We start from the raw sequence: 25,944 nt of genomic DNA, 5'->3' as shown, positions 1-25,944 counted from the left end.
GTAAATTATATCCTTCTTTTCCCTCCCCCAATCCTCATGCCCTTTGAAGCATCTCAGACTTTTTTCACACAAATCACTCCATAAGTAAACTTGGGTCTATATTTGTTCATCAGAACTAACACTGAACGGCTAATACTCGAATGTTAATATTACCGAAGATGTTTATTTTCAAAAAATAAAATCAATGAATGGCCATAGTTAGCCAACATCACGAATGTCTAATGATGCTGTACATCTTGTCAACCAAGGTGGGGGGTCTCTGCCCACCACATCCTCCACACCTCCCTAATATATATATATATATATATATATATATATATATATATATATATATATATATATATATATATATATATATACCAATTCTAAGATTGCACTATAGTGGGGAATAGGGCACATTTCTAAAAAGAGTTTGCTTAGCTTACCTTATGCATTGCAGTACTTCCTGGTTGTTGGCCATCTATGGCATTCAATGATTTTACTTTTGAAGATAAGCATCTTGGGTAATATTAACATTTGAGTATTAGCTATTTGATGTTAGTTTTATTTGACGAATGAACATAGACCAGGTAAACTCCATATTTCTGAAACTATCACTGCAAGAACTCTGGACAAAGCCAAAAATAATGGTGGGACAAAGGCTCAAAAATAGGGACAGATTTTAAATATTGCTCCCATAAACTTTGAAAGTTGCTAGAATAACAAGTTTTGCATTATTATACATTTTCTGAAAGATACACAGTATGAAACTGAAATGTCTATGGTAGCATTGTCAAAAAGGCAGGAGTCAGAGCTGGATGCGCAAAGTTAAAGATGTTAAGATTTGCACTGGGTGTGACTAGGATGGACAGGATTAGGAATCAGTATATTAGAGGGTCAGCTCAGGTTGGACAGTTTGGAGACAAAGCAAGAGAGGCGAGATTGGGTTGGTTTGGACATGTGCTGAGGAGGGATGCTGGGTATATTGGGAAAAGGATGCTAAGGATGGAGCTGCCAGGTACGAGGAAAAGAGGAAGGCCTAAGATGAGGTTTATGGATGTGGTGAGAGGACATAGGTTCATAGGTTCATAGGTTCATAGGTTCATACTAGGCTATCTGCCCTAGGGCATTTATAAGCCTAGCCAGAATGTGTTTGGCTTTCGCCACCCATTTTAAATTTATTTTGCTATGCCCTTTTTCGAGGTTAGTATACTGTGCCTCTGTCTAACAGTGACACAGAAGTGATACCCGGGGTAAACCTATGATCTCCCATCCACTCATCAAGATTCCTCTTGAAGAGAGTCAATGAGGGACTCTGCCTAACCTGGACTGGGATTTTATTCCAGAGTGAAGGGAGCCTCTGGGTTATGAATCTGTCCCTCCAGCATGTCCTATTTATTTCAGTGCTGAGGTTCAAGTCTCTCGAGTCGTGGCTCGATGGGATTTGGATTTTCTGAGGTGCAGCATGTCCATTAATTCGGGTTGGACATGGCTTTATATGTCAGGCACAGATCGCCTCTGAACAGGTGGCATGCCACTGAGTAGAGCTGGAGTTTCTTTAACCGGGCAGCATATGGCATCTGTTTGAGCCCTTTGATCCTCTTGGTGAGGTACTTTTGGGGTCTTTCCAGTTGCTGCAGGTGTCTGGTAAGGTACATCCCAAAGAGGCATTGTACTCAATTATGGGCCTGATGAGGGATGAGTAAAGAGGCACGATGACCTCCGCTGATCTAGATGTGAATCCCTTCATGATTAGGTGGGCTATATAAAATGTTTTTCTAACCACTTTGGCCATGTGGTTGTCAAATGAGAGATTGCTATCAACTTGGGTCCCCAGGTCCCTAATTACTTCTTCTGTACTTAATGGATTACCACCTATGTGGTAATTTGTGGGCACTTTGTTTTTGCCAAAGGGGATGACTATACACTTCTTGACATTTAGCTTGAGGCCATGGCTCTGGCACCAGTTGTCTGTTTCTATGTGGCCCTTTTGGAGGATGCTTGTGTTGGCTGGAGAGTCAATTATGGCCCAGTTTGCAGTCATCTGCGAACTTGGTCAGCCACAGTCCTTCCGTGTTGGCCTGTACCTCCGAGAAATATATACCGAACAAGAGAGGTCCCAGGACTGAGCCTTGTGGGACACCACTTGTAACTGGTTTGGAGTCTGACATGGCTCTAGCAATTCTAACCATGTGGGTTCTGTCCTTGAGCCAGTTTGCAATCCATCTAGTGACATAGGGGTTTATATTTATGCTGGTGAGCTTATCTATAATCCCGAGTGGGGTATTGTATCGAAGGATTTTGTGAGGTCCAGGTAGGCTGTGTGGACCACCTTCCCCCGTCAATGGCCTTGGTGACTGTTTCAAAGAAATCAACCAGGTTTAAGAGGCAGGATCTGCCCTTAACAAAGCCGAACTGGGTAGGATCCAGTGTCTGTAGGTCCCCAATATCTTTATTTATGAGGTCCATGATGATCCTTTCCATAGCTTTGCAGACCAAGCTAGTCAGGCTTATGGGGCGATAGTTTCCAGGATCCATTGAGGCACCACCTTTATGGAGAGGGACCACTGTTGCTGTACGCCACTCTTTGGGCACATATCCTGTAGTAAGGCTGAGATTGAACAGTAGTTTTATGTTTGGGTTTAGCTCTTCTTGGAGTTCATGTAGGGGCAGCCGGGACACCATCTGGTCCCATTGATGCTGTGTTTTTGCTTTGGAGAGGGTGGCTCTTACCTGAGCATCTGAGATGTCAGGGGCAGCACTCTGCTGGGATAGATATTTGCCCTTTTGGTGGGGGAGTTGCGCTGAACCTGTCAGCTAGGATGTTGGCAATGTCTGTGGGTTCAGTGTATTTTTGTCATTTAATACTGATCAGTAATACCTTCCCTTTTTGGGATTTTGCTCTATCATTTAGTAGCTTCCTCCTTCTATTGTATAGTTTGTTTATGGCTGGTGTCCACCAGACAGGACATCTGCCTTTGGAGGATTGGGTCTTGGTTATATTTGGGATCGCATGATCCATGCATTCCTGAAGGTGTTCATAGAATGCATTTATAAAGGATTCTGCGGTCTGGGCCGTATTTTCCACAGGCCGGGGGCTTTGAAGGATTCCACCTCAGTTTTGAGGAGTGTGAAATTTGCTTTAGAGAAGCTTTTCACTGTGGTTTTCTGGGCAGGGGTTGGGGTCAGGATGTGAATATCCAGTGAGATTAGATTATGGTCTGATCTTACCAGTGAGGGATACACTTCTGGTCTGGAGCATAGAGTCCCCATGTTGGTGATGATCAGGTCCAGTATGTTTTCCCCTCTTGTGGGAGTGGTAACAAGTTGTTCCATAGCATTTGAGTTTATAAATTCTAGGAACCTTTGGGCTAGGGTGTTGGAGCTAGAGTAATGCTCCCAGTCTATGTTTGGGTAGGTGAAGTCGCCCAATATAATGGTGTTTGGAGAGACCTTCATATTTTCCAGTGTTCTCAGAAAGGCCGAGTGGGGTTCCTGGGTTTGGGAGGGTGGTCTGTAGCAGGCTATGCAGGTGGTTGGTGTGAAAGAGCATGATGCAGAGGACAGGAAGAAATGGAAACAGATGATCCACTGTGGCGACCCCTAACGACAACAGCCGAAAGAAGATGATGACTTAGTGACTTCAGTCCTTAGTGATTTGCCAGAACATTGTAAATTTTATGAGGACCAGACTAAAAATATGGACACTGTGCAAAAATCTGGATAATTCCAGACATCTTGTGCTGAGAGGTATGACTGACACACCTCGATAAAGTGACTTGATAAACCTAAATCACTTCTTGAATTCCCAAACAAAATCCCAGATTAACAAACCAAAAGCTTTATGGAAGTCAATAAAAAGGCAGTTTATGGAGTTTATGTACACCTACCTAACAAAGATATTTACATGCAGCCTCAGTTAATCTGCAGTTCCTCTCTGGTGCATGATAACCCCCCTTGTAAGAACTGACTTAATTTAGGGAGAATGCTCTCTAGTTGTGTATTCAACCTTTTCTTACAGATTTTCAACCTCATTGGCAAACAGGAGCCAGAGGTGATAATTAGGTAGAGGGTAGAGAAGTAATACAATAGAAGCAACCCTTAAAGAGTAAGGGAGTTTGTTACTTTACTGCACTAAATGAAATAATATATTCAAAACTGATGCCTCTTCTTTTGATGTGTCAGCTGTATATGTGGGTGGCTCTGCTCCCTCTCCCTCTGCATACACTAATTAATATAAACATCTCTCACCCTGTTACACTTCTGGATAAGTTATGCGACTTTATAACAAGCTGCATGTTCAGTCTCCAAAATCCACCCAAAAGTGTTAATATCTCTTTAAGTACTAGACACATCCACCCCATAATAAAATACAAGCAATTTATTTAAATGTTTTGTTTCTAAAGCTATATAGTACAATATTATAGTTTAATGAATGATTTAAAATTATATCAAGTTTTCATACATTGATTAGTGGATATAAGTTTTTACATTTATAAAACTTTTCATCTAACTGTACAGCAATAGTACAACAGGTAAGCGTGATCAACTAGTTCTATGCTAAGGCCATACATTTATTCTGTAACAGCCCATGCATCTCTCAAGCAGTGTGTATGGCAGACAGTGTTCCATCTAAAGTTATATATGGCAAGAAGCATGACAACCCTGATAGGAAATGGATAGATGGTTATGGAGCTGTGAAACTGAAAAATACAGCATGTGAAAACACTTTCATCTCTAACCTAGGCAACAGTAATCATTAGCAGCCTATTATTTCTAAAACAGTTAAGCTTATGTACCCATAATAGCCAGTTCATTCTATAAATGTGCCCGTTGAAGGCTCTATTAGAGTATGGCATGGTTCAAAGAAGTAGTAATAATAATAACAATAATCAATAGTAGTAGTCATAGTATTGTTGTTTTATTATTATTACTATTATTATTAGTAGTAGTAGAAGTATTAGTAGCGATAATAGCAGTAGCAGAAGTATTTTCATGTAATTGCTATCATGAAATCCTAGCTTAAGGTTTCTTAATGGCCCTCACGTTCATATCATACAAGACATGGTACACATCTTGACCCATGATATTCTTCATATTTATTATAACTAAATATAGTTGTAGAATAGACTGTGTGCTGTACCTTTAAGAAGTTCTGGGAAAGTCTTGATATCTGAGTATATTTGGAAATTACAAGACATCTTGTATCACATCAGCATAGCATGAAAGCATCTATGTGTGATGTAGTTGTTAGTAATGTTGTAATGTTGTAACTTAAAAAAGATTTTAATTTCAGGAGGCGAGGAGGGTTTCTTTGGGCCTGAGAAATGAGAGAATGGCATGTCAGGCATGTGTAGTTTTATTTTTTGGATTTTGTTTTAGGGTCTGAGAGGTCCAACTTCTTAGGTTGTATGTCGGGGTTTGTCTTATTAATTTTGATGTTAAACGAGGGGAAGTATGTCCATGCAAGAGTTTGAACAGTTCCCAAAGTCAGTGATTTGTGGATAAAATATTATGTTCATTTATGTGTTTCCGCAACTGCATATCAGTCACTTTTTCCATAATATTTTTAAAGGCAGGTTAAAAGTACAATGGGTCTGAAGCTAGGAATTGGAGCAGCACTAGGGATAAGATTCTGACAAAGTGAAAAGCTAAGGATGTGCCACAGTTTTGGCTACGTGAGAGGCATTGATTTTTTGAAATTTAGGATGCAAATGATCATTTCCTGGTGAGCCAACATCTGGTAGTCCAAAGAGAAACTTCAGATTAGTGCAAAAGATGAAGGTTATGGGCTGCTAGTCCACTGTTTGAGTCATTCAGTCTCCTTTTGCCTGCTGTGTGATTCCAAGCAAGTCACATGACCAGACAGTGCTTCTAGGTTGCCCTTGAATAGAGGCTTGTGCCCAGTGGGCTTACTCAGTTAACAACTCAATGAAATAAAATAACTCCTCCTTTCCACTTTCTTGAAGTAGAAAGGTCAGAATAAATGGATACAGTGCATCAGTTCTTCCAAAGTATGAGTGGAATTGTTAACCAGACGATAAGGTGAACTGCTTACAGAAGGTGGCTGTTAACCAAGGGTTTATGGGTACAGATCTTTAAAAAGAATCAAACAGCACCCCAACTCCTACATCCAAGTCATATTTTTTATATTTCTTAGTTCACAGTTAATTATTTGACTAATACCTCCAGGGGAACTTTTTTAAGTCTAGTCATGCCTCTTAGAAATGAGAATCAAATCCTGTACCTTATGTCTGTACGGTAAACACCTTAACCATTATGGCCCACCCCCAATTATAGGTAAATATTTGGCAATCAGTCTGCAGACTATTATACACTTACATGTGGATTCACTAAACTCCGTGTAGGCTTAGTATGAAGCCTAAATGGATCGTATGTGTTAGCACGGTGAGCAGCAGTGATAATAGTATATGCGCGCCGCACATCATGTTTACACAAATACAAGTGCAGTTTCATGGCCAGCAGCAGTGTTGCCAGCCAGGAAACTGTGGAAAGCAGCATGAAGACCTGCAGACATGTAAACCTGTTTACCTATGGGCAAACTAGGTCTGCGGGATTGCATGTAAAGCCGTCGTGACTATCCAGAGTTTAATATAAAGCAATGTATACAGTTCTAACACACTATATGAAAGTGTAGTTAGTGCAGAGTACAGTGCAAATCTGTTTTAGGCATACTGTATAAAAGTTTTGCTAGTGATCAGCAAGGGTACATAGACTGCATTAGAAATATGTATTCATGGGAAGTGTGTATTAAAAAAGGACACACACATGAATTGTATGAATGAACATGGGGAGGAGGACAGGTGAAACATGGTAATGTACAGCAGATGAGACATGTCAATGTGTGTACACCACAAAGACAAGACAGTTGTAGCATGAACAGTAATCCATATCTACACGTTTACATCTCCTGTGTGGGTATAGTCATATCATCATGCAGTTATTGTATATTATGTGACTGTCACACATGGTGACATATCGCTGGAAAAGATTTTTTGTGATATAAGCATCATGACATGATCACTGTAGATGACATTTATCAATGATGGTATATACAATAGGGGGTAGGTGCATATTGTGGGGTCTATATTAGAAGAGTGAATGTTTAGGTGATTGAACAACTAAACATCAATCTTCTAATATTGAAAGCAAAAAACTGCGAACGGACAATTTAACGCAGGGAAAGATTTCTCTTGGCCGTTCGCTGGATTTTGCCATTTCCATACTGTTGACAGATTTTGGAGTTGGTATATTTAGTTAGGGGGTGTGGGGGGGTGGTGGGCGAAGCCCCCCCACTTAGTTTGGATGTAAAGTTTTTTTTTACTGTCTGACATGTGTGTTTCCTCTGGGAGGGTCCAATATTCTTAGGTTCGATATTAGAAGATTGATGTTTAGGTGTTCAATCACCTAAACATTCAGTCTTTTAATATAGACCCCATATTGTGAAGCTGTGCAAAATGAGCTGTCTGAATATAAATATAATGTCAGCATAGGTCTCAACCAGGTGGGACATACAGCAACAGGCTCATGGACAACAGTAGACAGAAGCATGCACAATGATGGACAATATCAGAATAATACCACCATTACTCTGCATCATTGACATAAATTATGTGATTGGTAGCTGTTATACATGGTTCTGCAAGAACACACTTGTACAACTGTCACATTTTGTCAGTAATCTATGAGGGGAATCAAGCACACCTTCCTCAAAAATGAACATCTTTCGGATGTGTTAACAGGAACACTTTTATACCTGTAGTTGAAGTTATGAGCAATCATGGCTAGTTGACAGGTTTGCATGGCATTTATATGCCACAATGCACACTTTCATGAATGTAACCCATGCCATCAATGTTGTCAATCAGCTATATTTACTGGGTGCATCACATGAACACGTAGCACACATGCATCTTGTATAACACCTTGAAGGGGGTTCTGAACCATCAACTCCTAATTGTTATGCATCAAAAAGAATACTTAAGTATGGCCAGTAAGGTGCGTGTGAGCTCACTGTGGCAAAAGTGATACACTAGTGATACACTTGAGTAACTCATCCCTGGAAGATGTGTTGGGAGGTACATGCAAAAGGGTGCATTGTACTCAATTATTGGTGTGATGAGGACTGAGAACAATGGGAGTATAATGCCCTTTGATGTGGATGTCCTGCACATACTCAGGAGTTGTGTACATAGAAGATATTAGTGACCACTGTAGGCATATGTTGGTGGGCATTCTGCATACCACCACTTGAGTACACAGGTCACATACCACTTGGTCTGCTCATAGGAGTGTACTGTCTATATTGTAATTAGTTTGTACATTTTATTTCTTAAAGGAAGTAATCCCCCATGATTTTTGTTCACCTACTGTGTCCCCAGGGCTGTGGCAAAACTCTTTTGTGTGTGTTAATAATGTATGCATTATACCAATACAATACTTGGATTCAGTGATTGTCCACAATTTGCATTCCTCCACAAAACTAAAGCTGGTTAGACAAAGGATGTATAAGTTAGCCTTGATGCCTGACACTTAAATACTGAACAGGAAAGGGCCTAGTGCAGAACCCTGAGGTACAGACCTGGCACTGGACTCTAGATAGAGATGACTTCACACACTTTGACATTATCTGTCACATATGTGACCCATTTGTTTACCCACTTGGTGATGTAGGTGTTTATGCCCACTTGAGACAGTTTCTCTGTAATATCTGAGTGTGGATTTGCATCACATGCATTGGCCAGTTCAAGTTATGCAGGATGATGTTTTCCCCATGCATGCCCTTGATGACTTTCCTGAAAACATCAAACAGATGTAACAGACATGATGTAGCCTTAACAAATCAAACATGGTTTTGGTACACAGTCAGGAGAGATTACCTGTGTCCTTTTTGATAAGGTCCATGATAACTCATTGGTCTACCTCACAGATGGGAGTCAGGAGTATGGGTCTATAACTCTATGTATCAGGTGATGGTCCCTCCCCATCAGATGGATGCATGTTGCTGTACACCCTTCTACAAGAACACAAGCTGTCTGGAGGCTGTGTTGAATTAGGGATCCAACTGTATCTGCTAGGTCAGGTTTTAAGTCACGCTATGGGAAACGTGTGATGTTGTCAGGGCACATTGATTGTGTGTTATTAACAGTAGAGAGCACACAGATGAGCTGCCTCCGGAGTAATGTTCACATGTATACTTTAGCTGATGGCCAGTGGGACCAGGGGAGTAAAGTGTGAAACTGTTGGCTTGAATATTGACTATAATATCTAGCTGAGTGTGTCTGGTGGCATCACAAACAGCTCATTCCTTACTTGTGTATTCCCCTTAACATTATGTTCTTCTGAAGTATGTATTTCCCTTGTCATAGTGGTATTTATAGACAATGCTATCATCATTACATGATCTGGTTAACCTATCCTGTTATGAGAGTGGTACGCAAACTGCAGATGTACTATTTCCTGTTACGTTTCCATTGTGGAGGTTTCCCAGGATGTTGTATACATTAAACACTTAAATTGTCACATACAGACACACACATTTTTTGTGACGATATTTTTCTGTTCATATTTGTGAAGAATTACTGTCCACATTAATACAAGTATAAGATAATTTGAATGTGTTTTGTCATCATAAAGGTGTACATGTGTGTCCGTGTGTGTAAGAAGGAGGTAGGAGTACATGCATGTGCATTTATTTTTGTAGCACAGTTGATGTTAGGAAACAAGTACTGAGATACCAAGTTTCAAGTGCACAGATACTGGTAACACATGACTGAGTGTAAATATGTGTTCAGTCATTAAAAAGTGCTTTCCCTTTGGTTGTGTTTTTACATGGACTTTAATGGGATGAAGACTAACTGGACAGTAAACATAAGTAATACATGCTAATAAGCACTTTCCATAGCACATTGCCAAGCAGCTGGTTTGCAAGATCAATGGCAAAGTGTCTGTGCATGCAAGATACACATTTAAGGGCTCTAGTTGAACTTGAGAAGTACTTATCCATACTGACTTTGGTGGACACAGCTAACAGATACTATGGTGTTCATAACCAGTTCATTTTGGATGTGTTGTGTCATAAATGGATGGTGTAGTGATGCAGCGGTAGCACTGGCACCTCACAGCAAGAGGTTCTCTGGTTAAATTTTTGGCTGGAGTGCCTTCTTCGTGGAGTCTGCATGTCCTCCCTGCGTTCACGTGGGTTTTGTCCGGGTACTCCGGTTTCCTCCCATGTTACAAAGACATGCATCTGGAGCATTTCTCCCCAGGCCTCTGCTGAAAATTGGCTTTGTTCCAAGTCAGACTTTCCTGGTAAACAAATGATAAATAAAAAAAAAAAAAATTGTATAACCTTAAAAAAATATTTAAATAGTTAAATGATGAGCAAATGTGGGTCTCTGTTTCATTCAGGAAATTATAAGAGTTGTATTGGTTCATTTTCCGCTGCACAGACACACTAAGTAGAAAGGCACAGCAGTCAGCACGTTGGACAGTACAGAGTGGAAGAAACACAGCTACTGCCTAGCTGATTTGGTGGCAACAAGTCTAAGAGCACTGAGTTCTTATTTTTAGCATAGATGATACGGGGTTTGAATCCAGTTCTGTCTAATATTTTTACATACATTTTCATGATGCCATTTAATAATTAATTATATGTGATAATTACTGAAAATGTGAGAAGGAATGACTAAAGTGAAGTACTGTATAAAAACAAACAGTACTCAAGTGATTAATGTCAATAGTACATGGGTACCTGTCAAATCTTCGAACGCTCAAAATTTTGAACGTTACATGGTCGAGACCAAATGGTCAAAATTTTGAATGCTCGAAGATAGACTTTCAATGGCACCGTATGGTGAAGATAGGGAGAGTTTCCCTTTTCTGCATTGAAGTGCGGACTTGGAGTTGGTAGATTTAAGTAGGGGGTGCGTGAGGAGTGCAGGGGGGCTTGCCTCCCTGCCTACACTGTTAAAGTGTTTTTTTTTTCTGTGTTTTCTTTTTTTTTATGTTCGAACATCCAGATGTCGAACATTTGGTCTTGACCATGTAATGTTTGACATTTTGGATGTTCAAACATCTAACATAGACCCTAGTACACATATGGAGTTACATATTTATACAGTCATCAATCTAAATCAGGGGTCTGCAACCTTCAATGTCAAAAGAGCCATTTTGGCCCCTCTCCCACCAAATAAAACTCGAGAGCCACAAAACCTATTTGACCCATAAAATGAAGATAATACAGTGTATAAAGTCTTACATATAGTTATTATACTAAATATAAAAGAATTAAGTTTATAACAGCAATATTTAAAATTTGTCCCTATTTTTCTTTCTTTGTTGGGATTGCTCGATCACTCTCATTGTGTGTGTGTGTGTGTGTGTGTGTCATATCTATAGGCTTATTAGAACAAGAAATCTGGACAAAGCCATAAATAATGGGGCACAAAGGCCCAAAAATAGGGACACTTTTTAAATATTGCTGTTACAAACTTAGAAAGTTGATGGAATAACAGATTTTGCATTAGCATGAATTTTCTGAAGGGTATGAAGTCTGAAACTCAGATGTCTGTTTTTTTTCTGACTGCAGCCCTCAATGATTTGCCAGAAAACCACAGTTTTATGAGAAACAGACCAAAAATATGAGGTAATAGTCAGGACATTCTGTGAAAATCTGCACAGCTGAGAGGTAACTGTGTGTGTGTGTGTGTGTGTGTGTGTGTGTGTGTGTGTGTGTGTGTGTGTGTGTGTGTAAAATGCATGTTAACAGAAACCATGTTATTCTACCAAGTTTATAAGAGCAATATTTAAAGTCTGTCCCTATTTTTGGTCTTTTGTTTCCCTTTATTTATGGCTCATCATGCACATCATGCAGACTGTGGAAAGTTAAACAGGGTCTAAACATCCTTCTCCTTCTTGGCTGAGGTCTATTAGCAGCAGCAGCATACACTTGGGCCTATTGCACATACACATGTATAAGAGCAACTGCAGCTCCTAACATTGCTTCTATGTACAGAGGATTCCGTGGCTGTACTCCAATAGGTTTTGGAATTCCCAGGGAAAACCTACACTGAATCTACACAATTCCTTTATAGCTTATTGAATAGCTCCTCCATCTTGGATCGGTTATTTGGCATATAGTTCAGCTGTTTATGCTGTAGTTAGCATGTCACAATGTTAACCATGTTTGCACGTTTCTACATGGCATGTAGACTTGCTTACTGAATACAAAACAGTGTTTTATTGGATTGTGTAGACTTTATTGAATTCCCACCTTAGTCAATAACCAGACACAGACCAGAAGTAAGAATTAAACCAAGTGCCTTATGTCTGTGAGGTAAACACCTTAACCATTATGCCAACTGCCAACCCTTCCAACAATCCCTGGAGTTGGGCAGCAGCTGCAGTTACTTTGCTTTCATTTGGTTTTCTGACTCCTAATCACTTTTTTTACTTTCGTTACAAAGGTAAATGTGTGAGTCTTAGCTTCATTCTGGCCCAAGATTTTCCATGTCCTCCATTTATTATCTAAAACATAAGAAGTTGTTTAAACTTTTTAGTGGCCTGGGGTTCTTGTCTTTTTATGAACCTCCTGCTAAAGAGATGAAAGTGCTTCTGGATCTGCAATAGTAATACCAGGTAAATTTATGAAAAGTCATTTTAAGGTCATATTGCAGTTAGTAATAACCCAGTTTTGTGGAACAGAGGGATAAAACCCTGGCTGTGAACCAGATCACCTGAGTTTGATTAGCAGCTTGGGGGCTGAAGGAGGTGGACAGGGGAGATTGGGAGTGAGTGACACATGGCTTGCCCATCCTGTGAATGAACAAGGGCTTGCAAGAACATTTTTCATTATCAAGAAGGATGTGGGGTGCAGTTTCCCCAGTACTGTTGAAGGAATCCCCTTTTGGCAGATGTGAAAGAGTGAGTATGCATGGACAGAGGGGAATAAGATGTCCCTGTGGTGATGCAGGCACTTATGTTCCCACCAGGGAGTTGGGGACATAGAAATTCCTTCTTAGCTGTCGTTCACCATGATGCAAGCTGCTGATTGATAGGGGTGGAGCAGAATAGTCCTGGTATTGGGGAATGCCAGACTAACATGGACATAACACAAGGGCCCCCATCCACTGTAGCAAGCATGTGGAAAATGTTGTGATGTCAGTGGCACAAAGACCTCTCATAGCTGCCTGGATGATGGCCCCTCTAGACAACTCCTCCTCCCCCATACTGTACTGGATATGCTCTTAGTGTGGGAGATGCACAGGCTGGGTCTGACTGGGGCGGGCTTGATGACTGGCAATCACAATTGCAAAAAGCACCTAGAAAAATACATTAGTAATAAACATCAAATGTATCAAAAGTCATTTTAAGGTTGCATTACATTTATTTGCTGATATAATTAAACACTTTGCCTATCAGATCTGCCTTTTGAATGCATTTAACATTTTACACCCTCTTAATCTTGATTATTAGAATGTAATCCCAGATAATATGATTTAGGGTGAGCACACTATTATACTAACTGTATTATAATCATCAATACATTTAAAATGCCATGCAAACTATAATGGTAGCAAGGGTTTTGTCTTCTTTGTTGAGTGGAAAAACAGAGCAATAAGTGGTCACTAATATCTGGTGTGAGGATATAGAATTATTTGTTTAGTAATGACTTTAAACAAAGCACTGACCTGCAAGTTAAATTATGATCCTGTTTTTTTCCCAAAGCAGAATTACTGCATATTATCAAAATATGGATGTGGAAAATTTCCACTCATGCATGCAGAAAACACACACACACAGCACATGAATCAGAAATTAGCAGTGTCTTACCTTTTGTTGACGTTTATGTTCATTAATTGCATACTGGTACTTTGCTGCATCAAGTCCTAGAACACTAGCAAGTTTGCCTCCAAGGAAATCACATGCTGAAATTTAGAAAAAATAAATGCCAGAAATTACTGAAATGTGTCTTCTGATGTGGAAGGTATGTTTATGTCTGCAGTATCTGTGGTTTTCCAGAAAGCATTCATAGCACACATGAAGGCATTTAAACTGGTCTTTTCCTTCCCAAATACTAGCAAACAAACCTGCACTGAGCTGAGAGTGTAGCTGTCTCATATGTTTTTGCACTAGTACCTGCCAACCATCAAGCCTCTGCTTAGAGGACTTGAGCACATTTATTCCTCAATACCAGCAATTTCTAGTACTGAAAGAATTGTCAGGAGGGGCTGCCACCTAAGCAGCCATCACAGGAGTTTGTGCTTCCTCTCTATGTCCTAACCATTCACTTGCTCATCACAGAGCTGAGCATCCTTTACCCCAGCCTGTTGAGTCTTGCCTATCCTACAGACTAAAGCCCATAGGTGTCCTTTCAATGTAGCCCTGACTGGAGCTAGGGCACCCTATCCCATTAGCCGTGTGTTTCTGGCCTGTCCTCCACAGAGGGACCCAAAGGAAACTGGTCTAGCTTGGCCCTAGCCAACAGGCCCTCACTCAAGTCAGAGCACCACATAATTCCTGGGCAAAGATAGAAGCATTTTCTTCTTACATTAGCCCTTCACTAAATCCAGTACCTGTAGTTGAAGTAGACACTATATCATAGTAAGGCCTACAATGCCCTTCACATGATGTGTGTATGCATACCTCCACCCACCTCCCCAGAGAGCTACTGCCACCGGCTTGGGAAGCCATGCCTATGTCATCCAGATCAACGGCCTTTGTACAAACATTCACTTGCACTGGAGCACTGGTCAACCAGAAACTATTTTACCCTCCTCTTGGAACTGGCAAGCTAACCTTGCCACTCATTCCCATCTCACCAAGCCTAGTAGTTCCAGCACCCAAGCTGCTAGATGAAATCTGGTCATCTGGATCATAGTCAGGGCGTTATCCCTCTAAGCCACAGAGCTACACTGTGTAGCTGTCTCAATGTGTGTATATAAACAGAATAATAATGTCATGTTTCTAGAGTCTATGTCTTTTTTAATTGTTTATAAAGTTTAGCGGCAATATTCTGTAACAACAGGGCAGTAACTCTTCTATTTTTGTAGATGGCAATATTATAAGGAACAAAGAAAAGCAAAAACAACAACAAAAGCAAAAAGCTATTAAGATGGAAAGCAACATCATTACTTTAATTAACCCCCAAACTCTTAATTGGCTGTGTTAGTGAAGTGGTTATTTTATTGTACCATAGTCAAAAATGTGAGTTGATAGCTTATTCTGTATTTGAAAACAACATGGAATTGAAATGAGCAAACAGATCACCTTCTGCATGATGATCTGTCTATTCATTTCCCACCTCAAGAAAGAGGCTTGGTAGTGCAAAGTGCACATTTGGTCCATATGCTGCAATATCTAGATCCAGAATGTGGTAGTACTGTAGTGGGTTGGATGGTTTCTCTCTCTTTATCAGGCAAGCTCTTCACTCTCACCCTCCCTCACCAGTTCTTCCAATACCTTTGTTGCTAGCGTTGGTGCTGATCATGGAAAAAAGGGCAGAACTTGGCTAGGCTTGTAAGGGCCCTAGGGCCATTATCCTAGTAACTTCCTATGATCCAATGAACTGATCTTGGGTCATTTGGGTTGCATTTAGGACTTTATCCTTCAGAAACAAATCCAGCTCTAGTGCTAGGAAGTATGAACATGGGCTATGTCAGCACTTTCAGAATTTAACTATTTTTCTGAGATTTTTATGGATGACTCAGTGCATGACAGAAGACATTGCCCTCTGCTAATATTAATATCACACTTACAATTATATATAATGCATCACCCTTTTACGAGACATATGCTGATACACACTATATTTAATACTCAGTGCACACCAATGGAGTTGAATGGCCACAAACACTTATTAGGTTAACTGAATCAATTGTTTCTTTCAGTCAGATGCAAGAGATATGTTCAAGCAGGATGCTCACAAAGAGAACTATGAATTCAGTCTATTCAAGGTAGGCTGCACTGGTAATATCCAGCCCTGTTTCATTTTATCATTTTTGTAATTTATAAACCATCTTAGTAATCCATATGGGCTAACTTACAATCTCCAGAACAGGGCTAGCTAAACAGTCACATGGTCTTCCACTGGGGTTATTCCCACCTTGCTGGAGACTTACTAGCAAATTTTGTGTACCCCTGCCCCTTTTAAGGCACACTGCATTAGCAGTATTTAGCCCTATATTAGTTTATCAACTTCAGACTACTTTTGCAAGTTACCAATCATTCTGTTTGGCTATGTGCACCACCTTAGTGTCCCATAAGAGACCATAAAGTTAGGGCAGAAATCTCACGTGGCCTTTCCCTTGGACAGTTTCCACCATGATGAGGACCAGTTAACAGTGCTTGTATCCTCCTCCTTTCTTAAATTTCTGTCCTTGTTTACCAGTACTACTTGCTTACATGACTATGATGTCCTAATCCCCCAAGCAAAGTAAAAAAATATAGGAAAAACGACAAAACAGGAAATTCCTTCCTGACCCCTTCAGATTTTGGTGTCCTACTTCATTATCAACACATGTATATTTATTATCCACTGTTTTATGATTGGTGGATCAGGGTGAGAATGGTGAGCCATGGTTGTTAAAAGGCTTGATCACTGTGCTGACCAGTCTTTTCACTTGGGCTAACTAGCCAGCTCTTCCTGCCTTGGAACACTTCATATATCATTGTTAATCCTCATCTATTCCTAATCCCTGCCCCCTTCCTAGTCTTAGACCAAGTGAATCATTCTTAACTTTTGATGTGTGTGTGTGTGTGTGTGTGTGTGTGTGTGTGTGTGTGTGTGTGTGTGTGTGTGTGTGTGTGTGTATATACACGTGTATATATGTGCTGCAACATTTGTTCGTCTGGTGTGATAAAATACATATATTTTTTTTTTCTGGCAAGGGATCCCTTTAATTCAACCATCAAAACTGATATTTTTGAGATATCACTATCAAAAAATAACCATGACTTCAGAAATTTAACAGTCTAGCTAGCTTATGACAGGATGGCATACAGAAAAAAATCTACCATTCTACAGTACAAAAATTACGTAGATACATAAGGGTATGTTGTAAAAAGTCTGCTGTAATGTTCGGCCATAAACATACTTATGTTGTGGTGGAGGTTTAGTCATTTAGTTGAGGCTGACTTTTGTGATCTCAGGAAACTTAGCAGACCAGGCCTGTCTATCAACAACTGCTTTAAGCACTTGCAAATTCATATTTATTATTTCAGTAATATTGTTCACCCTCCCTAGCTTGTGTTTCCCCCTTCTTCTTTTGCTTTGAATTGTATCCAGGATATGAGTCTGCTGTATTGAATCCTGTCTTCACAGTATGTGGCAATGGTATTTGAGTTTTAGGTTTACTATCAGGCCTTCCAGTGAACAGTTTGAATTTGTTCTCTAAAGTATTAACTGGTTCAATCTTCCAGTAGTCCATGGTATTCTCAAAAGTATTTTTCAATAACAGAGTTCAGATGCATCAGTTTTCCAGTCCATAGCCTTACATACTGTCAAACTAACATAGTTGTGTATTACCACTGGTAAGAACATAGCTTGACTATATGGACCTTTCTTGACAATGTGATGGTTTTGCTCTTTAAAATCTTATACAGATTTGCCATAGCTTCCCTTTCAAAAGCAAGTGTCTTTTAATTTCATGGCTGCTATAACCATCTGCAGAGATCTTTGAGATCAGGAAAATAAAATCTGTTGCGGCCTCTACTCCTTCCCTACCTATTTGCAAAGAATCAATACGACTAGATGACATAATTTTAGCCTTTTTTAATGAGTGAAAAACTAGTCTTTGTACTTTCTGCTTTCACATTCATCAACAGGCTCTTCAACTCCCTCACATTCAGTCATTACAGTGGTATCATCTATGTAGCTGAGGCTGTCAATTTTGATTCCAACATCTGATTTGTATAGCCCAGCATTCTATATTATAAAGTCAGAATATATATAAAATGAATAAGTAGGGTGACAATATTTAAGTTAGCCTTGATTACGAAAGACTTATTCTCAGTGTAAGTGACTTCGGTGTAAGGCCTACCTATTAACAGGCTTAAATTCGATGTAAGGCCTATATATAAACAGGCTTATACAGTAGGCCAGATTCCAAAAGTCCTACTCTCAGTGTAAGTTATAAGTCTTTTGGAATCGGGCCCAAAGTCTTGTCTTAATCCTTTCCCAGTCCTGATCCAGTCAGTTATACCATATTCAGTTCTAACATTTGTTACTTGCTCTGCATATAGATTACTCTGGATTCAAATAAGGGGACACAAGATCTCCATTTCTCTAAACACTTGCCAAAGTATGTTATGATTCGCAGTGACAAAGGATTTAAAGTCAATAAAGTAGAAATATTCCTCTGGAACTCTCTTGCTTTCTTCATTATCTAGCAGATGTCAGTTTGATCTGTGGCGCATCTGCCCCTTTTAAAACAAGCTTGTTCATCTGTCAATTCCCAGTTCATATACTCTTAAGTCTGGCTTGCAGGATCTTAAACATTACCATACTAGCATGGGAAATAACTGCACTGATTTGATCATTTAAACACTCTTTAGCATTGCCCATTTTTAGGACTGGAATATAAACCGATCTTTTCCAATCTATCAGCCATTGTTGTGCTTTCCAAGTTAGCTGGTAAATTCTATGCAGCACTGTAACAGCATTGGGTTTTAGGATTTTAATAACACTCATATTAATCCCTCAGTTCCAATCACTTTTTCATTGATTAACCTTCTTATTCAGAACAAACCCTACTCATTTTATACATAAAACAAACAGTCACTAGAGTGCAGAGAATAAATGGAAACTTCACAGTGCACTTGGGTCACATTTTATAATATTCTGTGCCATTTTGCAGTTTACAGAGACAAACAGTAAGCTTGCAGTTAATAGAATGGCTTCACCAGACAGTCTAACCAAGGTCTAATAAAAGTGAAATAATGATTCAGAGATAGTCTGAAGGAAACCTTTGTACCATCTATGGACTTGTGCCCATGACAAATGGGGCACAATCAGTGAAACCTAATCTGCAAGTGAGAAAATAAGTGGAAAATCCACTATAGAAATATGCCAAAAGTCTGAATTTGATTGGCATTTTATTGTTTTGGCTGCCAGATTTCACAGATGATAGGACCAAGAGATGAATGGGGCTGGAAAATGTTTCAAGGTCACATAGTTATATTTATTAAGAGGGAAGAAAAAAATATTAACTACCACAGTATATCTGTGAGTAAAAAAAAGTTAAAACTTCTCTTGTCATTTGGTGTTCCTATATGTTACATGGACCTTATTCCCGGATACCTGTGTGTTTCTTCCTCAATGGTGCAAAATGTCAAACATTTTACCCACGTACATCCATTGGTCCATAACGACTAAACCTCCTCCTTTGTCCCTTATCTCCTTATTATTACTGATTTTCATGAGGATTTTAAATTTGAGACTCACAACAAATTTTTGTGAATTGTACTACAGAAAATAGTCCCAACTATGAATTAAACACAAATATCCCTTTAGAGCCCCCCCCCATTAAGGAGATCGGGCAGGTTACTAAACAGACAGGTGGGTACCAGACGAAAGGACAACCTTTGGGATAAGAGGGGGGAGACCAAATCGCCAAAGAAAAGATCAAGGAAGAGGCTTAAAGTAGAACACCTAAGTGAGATGAAATGTCCTGAGGGGCCTAAAGATATTGCAGTAAAGGGAATATTACATACCCAAGACAATTTAAAATTTTTTAACCATAGTGGTATCAAATTTAACTCGACACACTTTGAGATTTTTAAAAAAGGTTTTTCTTTGTCCCTTCGGGTCAGTTTGAGATTGGTGAAATACTAATAGATTTAAAGTTGCTTTTATGTAAAATCAATTTCTTTACTAGGTTTGAAGATCAAGGAGAATCCATCTTGACCCCTTTGAAGAAATAGTGCTTTTAACATGCCTCTATACCCAGTTCCTCAAAATTTTGAGGCCTTAGTAGAGGGTAATAAAAGAGAATATATCAGCTCCAAGAAAAAAGAACTTATAATCTCAGTGAGAAGAAATTTAGATTAAAAAAAAAAAAAAAAAAACAGGCCAGCACTGAATTCCACCAAAAGAACTTTTAATAAAAAAGTTAAATGGGCATGAGTACCCATAAATGAATATACAAAAAACTAACACCCAAAGGGTGATAAAGCATACCAGTTTCAGCATAAAGCCTTCATCAGTGCTGTACAGCCCATTTAACTTTTTTATTAAAAGTTTTTTTGGTGGCATTCAGTGCTGGCCTGTTTGTTTTTTGATTCATTGCTTCAGTGGGGCTGTGCACTTTGCCATATGTGCATGGGACATGTTGTTCCTGATTCCAATAAATTTAGATTACTCATGGAAATCAGCAATAACAAGGAGGTAAGGGTTATGAAGCCCAACAAAGGAAAGGGTTTAGTCTTTATGGAATGTGAATTTCTGAGAGCTACAGAAGTGAAATTACTTATGGAATATATGGAGTTAATGTTTGCTAACAATTTCCTATATTTTGAGGGGAAATTATATAAGCAAATTGATCGGGTGGACATGAGTGCTGCCTGTGCACCAAAGTATGCTAATATGGTTTTGTGCTATTAGGAAAGGGAATGTGTGTTTAAGTCCAGTTACAAGACAAGTTTCAATTCATACTGTGATGTCCCTCCTCTAGGCCAGTAATCAAGAAGCCTCAATCCTCACCACTGACACCAGTGTGGGATGTTCACTTTGAACAAAAATAAATACACACAGTATTTCTCGATGCAGCTCTCTGCATCAAGCACAAATTCCCTTAAGATCACACAGGGACCACACTCCTGTCCTGGGGCTGGTTTTCCTCTCTTTCACTAGGCTCCAGATAAGACTCCACACTGACCACAGCTGTAGGGTTGAGTCCTCAGCTGAGTGTTCCAACCAAGTCCTCCACCAACCTCTCTGTGAAACCAGTGGTCTTTGTCCCTGCTCCAAGTAGCTGACACACACACACACACACACACACACACACACACACACACACACACACACACACACACACACACACACACACACTCCTTGGGATTTGATTTTCACACACACACACACACACACACACACACACACACACACACACACACACACACTCCTTGGAATTTGATTTTCACACACACACACACACACACACACACACACACACACACACACACACACACACACACACACACACCCTGGGAAAAGTTGGCACATATTTATCAGCTATGCCCCCTCTGCCCAGACTGTAAGGCAGATAATGCCACCAGAACACTCCAAAGCCAGCTACTCTAAGGCTTTTGCCAGGGTATCCAATTATAGTTAGTAAAATTAACACTAATACAAATGGCAGTGTTTGACCAATGCAGCAAGGCTATTAGGAGTTGCCACAGTGTCACCAAATGAATATAAGTATTCTCAAAGGTTAAATATTCTCTAAAAGACTAGCCACAATGAAAAGTTTAAATACATTTAATAATAAATAATAAAAGAACATAAAAATACTGAATATATATATTTACAAAAACATCAGAGTTTCAATCACAGGAAATATTAAAAATAACACATATGGAAAGATTCACACAGATACAGAAAAAACAATACTTAACTAATCTTACTATATTTTCCTGACTGATCTAAAGAATTACTGTTCCCTGGTTACTTACTAAAGCAAGGCAAGATGAAATGGATGAGTGATCCTTCCTTGTCAGGTTTGAAAAACAGACTGCCCTGAGACTTCTGTCTCATCTAGTATTAAAAACATAATTTTATTGCTGGATTACAGAATGACATCACATGCATCTGATCATCTGACTTCTGGTTCCCATACTATCCCCTTTTCTAGAAACTGAGCCAAAATCTAGCACATATGTGATAATACAGACATAGCTTTGATAAGATGTGTTATAGTATCTGGAAGTTATAAAACCATTTCAAAAACTTCTACCCTTGCAGGGTAGTAATTAGTTCACCCCTAAGGACAATACAGTAGGATTACTAGCCCTTTGTGTTCACAAACATCTTGTCTCTGGCTGCAATCAGAACTACAAGATACAATCTTTATGGCCTAAACCAGGTAATTTAATTTCAGACTATTTTTTCAAAGTTAGCTGCACTGAGATTAACCTCTTTTCTTCCAGTGTCTTCTGTTGCAATATATTCATTTCAACAGTTACGATACAGTCTGACATACATATGTATTTATTTTCTGTCCAGCAGGACCCCCTGTTGGTACATTTTTAACACAATCAGCTTTACAAATACATTTTCAACACAAGCACCTGTACAAATCAGTTTGATATACAGATGACATATCATTCTTTACAAAACTCCGGCTAGCTATGCTGGCATATGCTACACATCCTGGCATAGCTGGCAATACCGCACATCATCACACATACATCCAGTTGTTGGATGACATTTTTCTTTTGTGGAATGACACTGAAGCAAAATTACTTGAATTTGTGAATTAGCTCAATCCTACAACATATTTTTTAAAATTCACTTTTAGTAACAATAATAATGGAATCAATTATCTGGATGTTTATTTATAAAAAGATCTAATCAATGGTAGGTTTAGGTCTAAGTTGTATAGCACAGAAAATTATTCCAATAATTATTTGCATTTTAAAAGTGAACATCTTTCCTGTTTAAAGAAGAATATTATCAAAGCTGCCAGGATGATATTATCACAGGGTGATTTCCTGGATGAGTGTATTAGAATTTGTGAGTTTTTTCTATGGAGAGATTACCACCCTTATTTGCTTAATGAAGTAGTAAGAGGTACAACAGGTTTGAGGCCATAAATATGTCCCCTTGTTACAGTGGTGGCTGGTGACTTCAAATCAAACGGGGGCTGCAGGAGACAGCTGAATGGGTGGGGTCAATGGGAATGGGTGTGGCCAACTAGAAAGGGGAGGGGCTATGCTCAAAACCACAAAAACTGTAACTTTAATTAAATACGCTGCCCTGGGTGCCAAACCATCATTATGAGAGTCCAGTCAAGAAAAAAGGAAAGTGTAGAAGAAAAAAATATTTCAATCCATTGGCTGCATGGCAGCTTACTTAATATCTAGATGGAAACAAAAAGGTTGTGAGGTATGAAAAAATAAATTACTTTTTAAATACATTACTGGAATGCTAGTCAAAATCAAGTATAAGAAAAACAAGCAGCACTCAACTCAAACCACATCTCCTTGCACTTGTTGTGTCTTTCTGCTTTTCCCAGTTAGGGGTCGCCACAGCGGAACTCCGGTCCACTAATGATTGGCAGTAGATTTTTACATGCCGAGTTGCCAGCTCTGATGCACAACCTTCAACGAAGGTACGCCCATTCATGCATGTCTCCACACAGAAGACGCTATAGCTGAGAATTGAACCGGACAACGTCTTACTGTGAACTATAGTTCTAATTATAATTTATATTCAGCTTTATTAAAGTACCAAGTAACATGCTGAAAGTAGCAATCTCTGTGATACCCCCACTTGTAAAAATGTTTCTTATCCAAAAAAGACCTGCTGCCTGACAACTATCTACTTGTTTCATGGGGAAAACATGATCAAAGTAAAAAATGAAAAGCAAACAGGAAACAAGTTCAACATACGTTGCTTAAAGGATTACTGCACAGGATATGGACCCCACATGATAGAATGGCATTCTGTTTAGTTTACAGGTAAAGCCTGTAATGAGCTCTTAAAATAATGTAATCCTGTCCTTTATTACAAATACTGTCATATACATTTCAATACCCAAGGCTTATATGTTATCTAGTTATGTAAGTATTCTCTGCATGGCAACAACAGAAAGGCTTTCAATGTTGGCAATTCAAAAACAGTATGCTTATTAAAACTTACTTGCATCTTACAATCTCAGACAAGCTTACCAGATGGTCGTTAAAGCATTGCTACTTAAACACAGAGCAACGGGCACTTTCTGAATAATAATAAGCATAAATCAACAGTATAAAAATATGACCGAAACCAGAACATTCTGCAAAATCAAGGACAGATGAAAAGCCATAGTAATACTTGTGTCTACCTTGGATGGGGGGATAGTCTGCACATTTACACTGTATAACTGCTCCTTGCCATGCTTGGACACATCCAGAGTCACTACATGGGGGAGTGGGGTGCAACAAGTATGTCACAATTTGAAATGTTTCTGGCTGACTGCGATGGCCCTGACACATTTGTCAGACCTCTCAACCTCAGAGCAAGAAATCTGAACAAAGCCATACATAGAAGTGGGACAAAGGCCCAAAAATAAGGACAATTTTTAAATATTGCTGTTATAAACTTAGAAAGATAATAGAATAGTAGGTCTTGCATTCGTGTGAATTTTCTGAAGGGTATGAAATCTGAAACTGAAATGTCTGTCATTATTTTCTAACTTCAGTCTTTAATGATTTGCCACTAATTTGCCAAAAAAAACACAATTTTATGAAAAATGGACCAAAAATGTGATTCAAAAATATAAAATAGCCACACAATACAGCTGGGAACCTGTTAAAGAAAGAACACTTTTTAATAATAATACTGCTAACTTAAGCAGCTGACAAAATAAAAGAATCTGCATGCATTTCTGAAATAAAAGCAATCTATAACTGATTATTACAGTTATTAATTGTAAACCCTCCATGTTTTCTTCCAAAATTGCCATTTTGCAGAGGGATTATTAGGGGAAGAGCAACATTTTGAACCAAAATTGGGGCCAGTTGAGAGGTTTGGATATGCCTAATTTTATAAAGCAATTTATTTGCATGTACCTCTCAACCTGTTAATGCAGGAAATCTGGAAATGGCCAAATATATGGGGGGAACATATAAACAGTACTAAAAATTGCTCTTGTATAAACTGAGACAATTGATAGAATAACAGGTCTTGCTTTAGCATGCATTTTTCTGAAGGTTATGAAGTCTGAAACTCAGTGTCTGTCATTATTTAGTGACTTCATTCCTAAATGATTTGACAGAAAACCACAAATTTTATGAGGAACAAACCAAAAATAAGAAGCAAAAATCTCTTCATTCTGCAAAAATCTGGACAGTTGAGAGGTATAGTTTAGCTGGGGCTGTCTGAGTTTGATGCCCCCCCCTCACAAAATCATGGTCGAATGGAGCTTCCCCCCCTACAGCCATTCCAATGAACCATTACTTGGTTATTTCACCCCATTTACCATAAACACTAACCGGGAAAAGTCGGAAAATAAAAACCATAAACACTAATGTGCATACTGCTTTACTTCTGTGATGATTTGGACTTCATTTGAAAGTTTTATTTTGCATTTTACAGCGCAAACACTAATAGATATCATATCTGCTAAACAAAGCAATGCAGTCTCACAATGAAAACAGACTTAGCATTAAAACTTCTCTGCCCTTGAAAACTCACATTCACTGAAACAGCATTGAATCCCACATTCAAAGAAAATGCATTTTGCCAGTGGCAGATTAACTTTGGGTTTGGGCTGTTTTCAAATCACAGGCCCCTTGCACATGAAACATATACATGCTCTTTCATACACCTTCCTGATTGTATTAAATTATATTCCTTGTACAATACAGTACCGTTTTAGAGGGTGTTTTAAATTTATTGTTTTGAAATTTTTACAGTAAACAATTAAACAAAATCTCTGAAGAAGTAAAAGTCATCTAAATAGTTCCATATTAAAGAGATCTGTAACTAATGAAGAGGTTGCTGCTAGCAAACAACTTTGTATTTCATTGTTTCATCTACAAATAAAGTGCCTGTTACCCTTGAGGAATAAATTGCCTATCTTACACTACAAAAATGATAAGCTAGCAATATTGCAACAAGGAATGGATGGCAAACTGATAACAGGTTCATACTTACTAGGTATCTTCACCAAAAAGGAGTGCAGCATCCACCCCCTTTGCAACACAGTATCAGCAATGCATCTATCTACTGTGGGAGTAGAA

General features: G+C 39.0%; 1 protein-coding gene across 2 annotated transcripts in view; it reads right to left on the bottom strand.

Annotated features, from left to right (window-relative positions):
• FAM177B (family with sequence similarity 177 member B) overlaps positions 1–25,944 on the bottom strand; it is a 486,030-nt gene that overhangs the window by 39,033 nt on the left and 421,053 nt on the right. For both annotated transcript variants that reach the window (XM_044057910.1, XM_044057916.1), the window contains one exon: positions 13,834–13,928. In XM_044057910.1, the coding sequence (XP_043913845.1) occupies positions 13,834–13,928 (95 nt within the window). The remainder of the gene's footprint in view (positions 1–13,833; positions 13,929–25,944) is intronic.

The sequence above is a fragment of the Protopterus annectens genome, chromosome 1.part2 (assembly GCF_019279795.1).
Source record: "Protopterus annectens isolate FY-2018-M chromosome 1.part2, PAN1.0, whole genome shotgun sequence".
In the NCBI taxonomy this organism is placed as follows: domain Eukaryota; kingdom Metazoa; phylum Chordata; order Ceratodontiformes; family Protopteridae; genus Protopterus; species Protopterus annectens.
This window is presented reverse-complemented; position numbering and strand designations above follow the sequence as displayed.